This window comes from Plectropomus leopardus, chromosome 12 (assembly GCF_008729295.1).
Source record: "Plectropomus leopardus isolate mb chromosome 12, YSFRI_Pleo_2.0, whole genome shotgun sequence".
Lineage (NCBI taxonomy): Eukaryota > Metazoa > Chordata > Actinopteri > Perciformes > Serranidae > Plectropomus > Plectropomus leopardus.
In genome coordinates, this window is record NC_056474.1 from 13938845 (window position 1) to 13949844 (window position 11000).

At 38.7% G+C, this 11000-nt stretch overlaps 1 protein-coding gene across 1 annotated transcript; it reads left to right on the forward strand.

The window, feature by feature from the left end:
- Positions 1 to 1376: 1376 nt before the first annotated feature.
- Positions 1377 to 8233, forward strand: aire (autoimmune regulator). The gene is made up of 13 exons (XM_042497137.1): positions 1377 to 1523; positions 1791 to 1965; positions 3166 to 3312; positions 3643 to 3708; positions 3786 to 3917; positions 4131 to 4264; positions 4354 to 4475; positions 4626 to 4695; positions 5607 to 5744; positions 5854 to 5975; positions 6613 to 6694; positions 6784 to 6891; positions 8150 to 8233. The coding sequence occupies exons 1-13, from the start codon at positions 1377 to 1379 to the stop codon at positions 8231 to 8233; spliced, it is 1527 nt and encodes a 508-aa protein (XP_042353071.1).
- Positions 8234 to 11000: the final 2767 nt, after the last annotated feature.

The window sequence follows — 11000 nt, forward strand, 5'->3', positions numbered from 1 at the left end:
TTAATATAGCAGAAAACCACTCTTGCAAACTCTATGTAAAGACTAGGGCTAGACCTGAATATTTGGTTATTCAGATATTTGTTGATTGGGTAAAGGCGCTCACAAAGAACAAGAGGTGATGGCAAAGCCATTCCTGCTAGCAGCAGATTGGTGTTTTTAGTGTTGTTTGTTAGTGAAGTAGTAACTTCTCCATATATTGTATGTACCAAGGTTATGAATAATGATCTGCAGTATATACAAAATAAAAAACTTTATGGTAGCTCAGAGACTGTGCTATGCCAGGGGATACGTTTTGTGGCGAGTTGAAATTGCAGTCTGGACGAATGTGTGTCCCACTTAAATTTTGCAAGGAAAGAATTAAATTCTCCATATTCACCAAGATTTATTAGTTATGATCTGAAGTAAATACAACATAAACACTTGACATGGCAGAGTGCATGTCCAGCCTGGTAGGACAAGTACGTTAATCTCTTTGTGTTTTGAAAAGCTCTATATAAATGCAGTGCATTATTATTATCATTATTATTATTTACACTTTAAGGAGGATGAATGCACAGTTACTTAGATTAAAATCCAAAGGTAGGCTACTATTTTGCAATGGAAATATGGATTACAAAAACAAAATATTGTTTACAACCCTTCATATATGTTAGCATTTATTTGCCAACAGTTAGCTGTAAGTTGTTATTTGTGTCTTTAAGATTGTGCTTTATTCACTGAGAGAAAAGTAAGCTAAACTAAGGCAAAGAGGCTGAAAGCAATCAACCAACCTTATAATCAATCTGTCAATCAGTTGATTGTCGACAGTGTTAATTTTCTCCTGTCATAGTTGTCGCTCTAATCAGTGTCTGAGTCAGTGTCTGAAAACCTGATAGTTAAGGGGAAGTTGTGGTGGAAAGAACCTTTTAAGAAGGAAACTGTCACAGTTATGGTTTTCAGGTCGCGTACACTCAGCCCTCTGAATGTAAGAGGACAGGTATTCCCCTAGATGGACAGTTCGTCATGTGATCCCCCTGAGGGTCAACAGGCGGACGGAGACAGTTAATGCTGTTAGTGGACGTGAACTCCACAGAGACGAGAGGTCGAAGGTGAAACCTTGAATGTTGAGATTCTTAAAATCTCGGCCAGTGAAAATGATTGGCATCAGTTTATGAGGGACGATAGTGATGTGTGGATTAAAAGCAGAAACACCAGATTGTATGGAAAAAGACACGAAAGAGTTTTAAACACAAATTACTTAAGAAATATCGGCATGTAACAATCCACCTGTACAATATGTTCTTCCCTGAGAAGGACACACCTCTTCCAACCAAAGTACCTCTCGGTACGATCTTAGGTCCGGATCTCTTTGAATCTTATGACACACAAAGTGGATCATGTCCAGAGTGGAGGTTTTAAGCGACACAAACCCTCGCTCCCTGCTGAGGGAGCTGCGGACCGATATTGCTATGGCTGTGGATGATGCTTTTCCACTCGTCTACGGTTTGGTGGACAAAAATATCATCACTGACCAACTGCTGAAGGTAAGAAAAAGATGTGGAAATCTGAATTTTGATTATATTTTAATTTTGACCGTGAACATCAGCAATTTTCACTTGTTTTTTTTTTTCATTTGGATTTGCAATTTGTGCAACCTTCATACACTGAAAACAATGAGATGTAATGGTTAGTAGGACATGTTTCCATGCCATTATTCCCCTGTAGTTAAACTAATTCAGATTGTAATCCTGGATTATGATATGTATTTGGTTTTATTATTATTGAGTTCACATACATACATGTTTTCATAGGACACTCTGGAGAAGGAAGGCAGAGAAGGGATCCATAAGGCCATGTACTCCCTCCTGTCCTGGATCCTGGAGCAGAGCAGATCCGCCATCCAGGCTTTCTGGAGCAACTTGTCCAAAGACTACAACCTGGACAGCTACCCCAAACTGCAGACGCTGCTCACTAACCTGCCCTCACGTGTGTAACATTCAGACTTTACCAAAAATATTTTTTATGTATCCAATGTTCGTTTAATAATTCCAACTGTAATCTTTTAATCAATTTATCTTTCAGCCAAGTTTAACATAAATAAATCCTTATTGATACATTGTATGGAAATCTACAAAATACAAATATTTAGCAATATCAGTATGCTGTAAACTCAAGAAAAGACTGAGATTTAATGTCAAAATCAAATTTCTGTTAATTTAATTGTTAGATTTTCTGCAAAATTAAAGGTACAGTTCACCCCCCCAAATCAAAAATGCATATTACGTCTCTTACCTATAGTGCTATTTATCAATCTAGATTGTTTAGGATTGAGTTGCTGAGGGTTGGAGATATCAGCAGTAGAGATGTCTGCCTTTTGTCCAGTACAATGGAACTATATGGCACTCGGCTTGTGGTGCTCAAAGTGCCAAAAAATAATAATTTAAAAAACTCAACAGCAATGTCTCTTTCTATAAATCATGACCTGGTTACTTTAGATAATTCACAGATCTTGTTGTGAGCAGTTTCATTTTCTTTCTACTGAACTACACCTGCCAACGGTATCATTACGCAGAAGGAAGCGTGCATCTACTACTAGCTCAGCTGGCATCACTGAGCTAGCTAATGTTACAGCTCATCTTGGGAGGATGCCATTAATGTTTGCATTTGACTCTCACAATCTCGAACCTTTCGTCCGTAATTACATGCACGCTTCCTTCTGTAGGGTGATACAGTTGGCAGATGTAGCTCAGTTAAAAAAAAAGAAAAAAAAATCCTAATTAAAACTGCTCACAACAAGGTCTGTGGCTTATCTTGAGTAAATGGGTCATGATTTATGGAAAGAGACATTGCTGGTGAGTTTTGCAAATATATCTTTTGGTGCTTTGAGCCCCTCTAGCTGAGTATCATCCAGAGAAGCTAGCAGAAGTCTCTAATACTCTTCAGCTGACACCAAAACCATCTCGATTAATAAATAGCATTACATGTTCGAGCAAAAAAAAGTTATTTTCATTTGGGAGCAAACTGTCCTTTTTAAGAGTTAATAATTGTTGTTGGAATAATTTTGGTTGGAAGCAGAAGCTGCCATCTTCCATCCCAGTTCCTTCTTTACCCTCCCTGTACTTTCAGGACAGAGTTTACTATCTGTAGACGTAAGTGTTCAATATTTTGCTGACATTTTGTTGACAGGAGGGGATACTGCCAGTTCCAGGGGTGAAAAGAGATCCTCCGGAGACCACAAAACACCTCATGTCAAGAAGAAGCGCCACGAGGACAGAAAGACAGTCTCACATGATTTGCATCCACAGTATCATGCCAAGACAAGCGACGGATCAGGTTCATTTCCATAACACGATCTCTTCAAGACTCAAGATTCTTATGCAAGCATAATAAAATTATGATTTTGTCTTCCTTAAATAGTGCATTGCCTTTAGAAATTCACACATATTTACAAAGAATAAAGAAAGACATGAATGAAATAAGAGACAATTAATAAATATTCAGCAATAAAAAGTACAGAATTTAAGCAAGTGCCAAATATGAGCAGCTTAAGCATGAAACATTTATAAATTCAGAGTTTCTAAATAAATCCTGACTATTTCCTAACAACAGCAACAAGATAAGGCTCCTGATGACGATAAAACATATGTTTGTTGTTTTCTCCAGGGGGTAAAGTGAAGCTGTACAGAGTGAAAAATGGATCTGCGGCCCCACAGCTAACATCTGGAAACGGTAATTAAAAATCAATCATATTATGAAATATAAACAGACAATTATGTAACACTAGAGACACATTTGTTCTGCCGCAGGTGTTCAGGTGTTGTCTTCAATCCAGAGACCTGTCACTTGGTCTTCCTCCTCCTCTTCCTCCTTAACTGAACTGCCAATCAGCCACGAAGCCACAGAAAAGGTCCACATCAAACAGATGTTTGGCCCAGATGGTGCGCCACTGTTTTTTTGTTGTTTTTTTTTTAAGTGTGGACACAAATATGGATAAAACGTATCATTAGTACATCAAATCTAAATGTTTGAACTATACAACAATGGTAAAATGTGTCACAGAATAGATGAGTATTTTATTGAAGACAAAGCCTAATATGGAATGAACAGTCGCTTTTCATAAACATTATTTTAAAAATATTTTCATTCGGCAGAAATTGCTGGAAAGTGCACAAAAGTCAGCAGTGAGTTTTGCTCCCCGGGTCAGTCAGAGGAGATAAATGGAGCAGCCAAGTCGAAAACTGTTGAGAACAAGTTTCACCACAGGGGGGAGACAACCACAGGCATGGTACAGGATCCACTCATTCACAGTCGATCCTGTTCAATGTGTGTGTGTATTATAAATATCTTATATATTCTGTATCTCTGAGTGTGCAGGTTCAATATAATGATGATGAGTGTGCAGCGTGTAAGGACGGAGGGGAGCTGATTTGTTGCGATGGCTGTCCTCGAGCCTTTCATCTGAACTGCGTGGACCCTCCGCTCACATCCATACCAAGGTGAGAAATATAAGATTTAACTCTCCATCTATCCGTCTGTGTGTAATCATTTCAGTATATTAGCTTATGTGTTTGTTCAGGGACAATTTGTTTTGTCAACTCTGGCTCTGAGGAAGTTTTAATGTTGATTATTAAATGTTTAATCCACAGTGGCACTTGGCAGTGTGAATGGTGCTGTGGCAACAGAGTGAAAAGAGAGAGCGCTCAACTACCTTTACAGGTAAGTATCTGAAGGAAGGTTATTACAAGAGGCAATTTACAGGCAGTCTGGTGTACACACAGACTGTACATATTTAAAATGTTCATTTTGTATGAAAATCTCTGATTGTAATGGTTATTAATTTATGACAAACAAAGAGGTACAAAGTAAAAAATAACTATTAATCACATGCTTCCTAAGAGAAATCTCATATTTCCAGTGCTTTTCATGTCTTTAAAGGTGCAGTGTTTAGTTCTGGAGAGATCTGAATGTCATACTTTTTTTTTTTTTTGCTGGGTTTTTACTTAATCCAAAAGAAATGTGTCTGATTGATGGTAATCATCAGTTTAAGAAATTTAATCTGTTAGCCATTTTTTGTATCGATACTTAAAACAAATATCATGATGAATATATTAATGTTTCATAAGTACAGCTTACCAGATGTATTTTGCAACTTCTTGCTAATGAACTCTGATGTTCATTCATATCCAGCAAGACAAGCAGAGGACATTTATCTTCCCTATTACTGCACAAATCTCTGCGTTGAAATAGAGGACCATTACTGTGGAATACAGGTCCTCACTTTATTAAAACTTGTCCATCATATTCTCATTTAAGTCTAACATGAAAAAACATTGTTGTAGTTAATGTACGAGCTGTGCTCATGTTTTTTTTTGTGTGTATGTGGCTATTTATGATAATTATATCTGCTTGTTTTGTTTGTTATATTGTCACATCAGGGAGAGAAATAACTTTAGTATTTGAATAAATTTTCGAGGGGAGGTTTTTTACTATAAGTCTCTTTGGGTTTCTTACCTCTCCTGCACAATCCCTGCTATGTATGTTTTTATTTACTTGTTTTTATCACATCTTGTGTATTAATACAATTCTAATTCATTTTCTGCTACTGATCATAATATTTTACATCACAGCCACTTGTTGCCCCGCCGCAGAAAACCAACACCAGCTCCAGTAACTCCATCATAGACGTGTCCTTCTTCTCCTCGCTGTCTTCCTCCTCTCTCACCAGCGTCACAGCTTCTATAAACGAGCTCAATGGTAGAAATCAGGTAAAGACTTAAAGCTCCGCATCCAATTTGCAGCCCATTTTGTTGCATTGGTAAAAGATTTCTTTGATTTTAGAAATTTTGCAAAAACGTTCATAAAATGTGTATCCAGATCTCAGGTGGAGAGCTGCTCAGTGTGAGGGAAGTGTGTGGTGTTTGTCACCTGGGAGGGGGAGACCTGACTCCCTGCCTCCAGTGTTTGCAGCGCTTCCACGTGCACTGCCACTTCTCCAAGTAAGAGATTCTCTCCTGTCTCCTCCTTCACTGTTTTAGCCTAGACTCATGCTGAAGATGACATTTATATGCTTCCCGTAAGCACGTCAAATCCTGATCTCAGCCTCAGTGGGATCTATGCATCAGTGTGTACATACGTTTCTGCTGGCAAAGACCTTCCTGTGGATGTTTGTGTTGGTATTGATGTGCATTAAGGATGTGATCATTATCCAGCTAATGTTGACTAATGGATTGTAAATGGACTGCAGGGTATACAGTATTATGTATACTGTAAATGACGATCAATGATTTTACAAAATGCTGCCAGAGATACAAAATCCATGTGATGCTCTCATGTGCCATAACTTCTTTGACTGCTTGTCTGAGTGTAATAAATTGATAAGAAATTTAAGATTTCCTTTACCATGTTTAGTAGAAGATTAACAATTACTTTAAAATCTTTTAGTGGCTTATAAATGCCACATGATCCTGGTAAATCACTGGATATGTTTTACATAAAGAGGCCATCCAAACAGAAATGCTTGTAACCTCTTCCTCTGTAATCCTCCTGAGTGTTGATATCACGTATTGATGGACAGAAACATTATACACCACAGCAATCAGTCTGACTCACTCACTGTGTGCTTGTGTTTTGTAGAGGCAGAGCCATCTGCTCGTCCTGCTCCAGGCCCTGGAGGAGCTCTGCAGAGAAGGAGGCTGAGTCATCCCGAGGCTTACAGGTGTGTCTGCAGGTGTGTGTGTGTACAGATGTACCTTCATTATCTGAATATAATGGAGTGTGAACTCTCGTGTGTGTTGGTGTCTGCAGCTCGCTCCTGTGGTTCAAAACACAGTCGTCCATGATCAGAGCTCCTCCGTCCCCGAGCCCGTCCTCCATAAAGATGAACTGGACTCCATCCTGGGAGACGTGAGTGTGGCTCAGTTACAGATGTAGACATGACGTTAATATAACCAGGCATTTCAGACAGGGGTCGACAGATTATTGGCCTGGACTATTACTGGGGCCAATATTTGGAATTTTGCCAATTATCTGTATCAACATTTTATTTTAATGAGCACCGATTAAATCTATTAATTAAAAAGTGCAAAGAAAGTGTCAGCATAGGAGGAACTTTTACTTTATAAAACCTCAGGGAGCTATTTTTATTTATTCATTTGACGTTATTTAAAAAAAAAATGAGTTTGTTATATTCCAAATTCTAAATATTGACAGAAAGATTTTCATTTATTTTGTAAATGCATATTGGTTCCATACCGGTTATCAGCCTCATTAACTTCTAATAATCAATATAGGTATCTGCCCTGAAAAACCAATATCAGTCAACCCCTAATGTCAGACACAAGATAGAGTTGCACATCTTATCACACAGACAGGGAGTGAGTTGTCATGGTGTTCATTGTGTTGAGGTCTAGTTTTTTGTGTTCAATGAGAGATATGCGTGTACTCAGTTCCACTGTGTTTCATTTATGGCTCAAAACTGGAGAGCTTAAACACTATTTTTTGTGCTGTTATGTATTCTTAATCTTCCTGATAAATGTTGACAAATTCCTGTGAGATGGTACATCGATGAACTGCAGCTTGGTTTAAATATGTCCCCAAAATGGTTTTGAAAAGGACGAATAGGGGGTGATGCATGGCCAATGCAAGTGTTAGAAACTGTCAAAGGTCTCAAAAGGTCTTGTTGTTTGCAGCTTTCAGCTTCTAGCGGTCTGTTTCGGCTTGCTTTTTACCTCACGGTTGTGAAAATTATTGTGCTCCCAAAGACCAAAAAACTCTGAAATCAGTGGATATGCATGGTTATTAGGATCTGACTGATTTAGGGCCCTGTCTCATCCTCCACCTCAAAATTGTTGTTGAGAGACGTAAGTCTAACACATTTATAAGCTCAGATGATCAGATCCTGTAAATATTTCCTCTTGTTCCCTGGCTGCACTTCCTTCGACTCCTTCTGAATCTACATCGCGGAAATGTGAATGTACCAACAGAATGACCTGAAACTAAAAACATAACCTGACATAACTTGATAACTGCGGCAATAATCGGGTAAAGATTGTTGCCATGTGATATCATCATTGTCACTGACATCATGCAGTACATGTTTGCCAAATGATGTCACCAGGTCTCTGTTTTTTAACGATGAATCCTGCTGTGTTTTTCTCTGTTTGGATCTCAGCAGGGCTCCATTGACGGCATCTTGCAGTGGGCTTTCCACAACATCTCTCGGCCTCTTCCAGACTCTCAGGGATGCTACCAGTGACAGACGGACCGTCTAACACCCATGTATGAGCTCTCATTGTTTTCACACAGCAGTATCTTCATATTCTAAGTGAAAACACAGCATCTTTTATAAATGCACATTTTAAATAAGTTTTAAAGAATTCACGTACAAACAAAAAAGATTGATAAAAGATAGAAGTCCTTCTTTTAAAGAGGCTTTGACTCTAAAATACATAATTAAGACACATGAAGCTACAGTTGGATTGCTGGTTTAAGTTTAAAAAAAAAAATACAAACTCATACACAGAGGGACCAAATGTCTTTACCCCTTCTTATTTCTGTGCTGAATTTTTGGCAGTATCACACCACTCTGAGTGCATATACTTAAATCATCTTCTATATCAAAACAACTAGGTTTTTGACAGAAACCAAGGCGTAAATATTTTTCATATTGGATGGCTAAATTGACATGTTACAAGTCCCCTTCAGACCATCTCCTTTCCTCTATGCAGTGTGTATTTACCCTGTTGCCCTAAGTTTCCATTAAATCTAATACAACCAGCACTCATGTGTTGGAATAAAACTTGCACCATGCACCATGTGAGCACTGTCTGTTCTGATTCTCAGGGCATCAAATACTTACGCTTTGTCACAACCCTCGGCGTGCCAAAGGCACCCTATAGCGTCTTCATAAAAAGGCACAGGGTTTTCAACTAACTCCAATGTACGTGGCAGTACTTGACACTGAGAGCCAATGATGTTGTGTAAAGACTCAAAGTATGTGTAGGTTGGGAGGCAGGAGAGGTCGATGTGTCAAACAAAACTGTGGCCCATATGACACCAAAAGTCTTTGTTGTTATAACGTAGTGTTACGCAGTTTACATATGGTTGTTGCACAATGATGCCACTGACTCATTCATGTCACCTCATGTTACATTTTAACCCGAAACATAATCTTTTCTATAAACTTAACTTCGACCGTTACACAACATTAACCACATCTTACAATGTGTTTCAGCTGTGCATCTCATAGATAAACTAAAGGTTACCCTCTGTTTATATGCGATGCAATAACACCTCTTTAAGCACCTGCTGAATCGCGCCCGAGGGAGCCACTTACTACCAACAGCCCATAGCATCATGTGATCTATAAAAGCGAAAAAATGTTTCCATTGCAGTTTTTCAAATCGCCCGAAATACCACCTCATGCAAGCGTAAAAACTTTTTATTTTTATTTTTATATACGTGTTTCCATTATGCATATTTCATATTCGCAATTTCAATTTTCAGTCCGAAGATTAACGGAAACCTACATAGTGAAGCTGGTACTTTTTGGTTTTTTTGGGGTTTCCTGCATAACCCAGTTGGTAATCCAGTGTTGCTGCAGTGATTGTACCAAAGGACTTTGTGACGATGCAGCAACTTAAGGTTTTTCTCACCATTCTTGTCACCCCCAATCTTCTCCCCATCCTATTTCACAACACTTTTAAATTTCCTCCTGCTCTGTGTAGCATCACAACATGACTAATTGTGTTGGACATGGGGTCAGCACTGATGTAGGAGGGCTGGCAATGGGTCTTGGACATCTTTTTGCTAACTTGGCCCAAACAACTAAAATATATATTTTTTCAAGTTGTGAATATCCTTCAGCTGTCAGCGTGGAAACCCAGTGATATAGGTGTTTTTTATGCCTTAGCTGTGTTTTCATGTGCTTGTGTGGAGATACTCACTGGTTAACAGTTTTAGATCAAGACCCAGGCTGTTGCAGCACTCTAATGTCAGAGCAGATCAGTGTCTCATCAGGGTAAATAAAAGAGACGATGCAAACTTCCACATGTGTTTTCAGAAAGAGAAATAAATGCCCCTCTCGCTGTGCGGATCTGTGCACAATTCACATTCACACGTTACAACAGATGGTTTTAATATGATGAGGTATGCACGCTGAGAAATGCCTCTGTTTAACAGGAATTCCTTGAAGACTATCACTTAGATGTGGAATGTTGTTTTTGTCATGGGATTCAACAGTTTTAGCATGACTGCCAGAGGGATGGAGCTCGGCCAGGCAGATTTTTCTCCCCTCGGTATTTGGTTGCCATGGCTCTCAGCTCCTACAGGCCCAAAACAGAGGATGAGAAACAAGTTCCAGTGTGTGTGTGTGTATATCTGTGCATGTGTGTCTCTGTTTGTTTATGAATCCACTTTCTAAATGGTTCATGAAATATCCTGCATACTTAAGGGATCTGTGTCTTTGCAGGGAAAGCAACTCCTTGAGTATTTGCTAAAAGTATGAGGGAGAAAACTCAAACAATGCTTAATGCAATGATAATGATGAATCTGATATAAATTAGCACTGCTACGCTCAGATTTTCGGATGTAATTTGTGTTCAAATTGCATTCCTAATGATTTTTGTCATTCTGCAGTCCACTCCAACTCTGTATATATTGTGCATGAAAATCTTATTACTTTACCTTGACTAAGTAGGTTTCAGTCATGACTCCAGCTTTACAATCTCACAACTTCCTCTGCGTTGCATACCACATGAGAGACCACATGGAAAAACTTGCCTCTCCTTTCAGAAATTTAAAAAAAAAGGTCAAACAGCTTCTCACCACTAGGTGGCATCCATCTGTGATTGTCTTGTCTGTTGTGCTGCCAGTCTCACTGAACTTAAGCAACCATCACAATGTGATATGAGGAAGTATTTCCTTTAACAAAACAATTTTTGTGTGTGCAGAGAAGTTGGAATTTCTCAGATTTTGTCAGGACAAAAGGAATTTGTCACAGCTATTTCCAACATGAATAGATA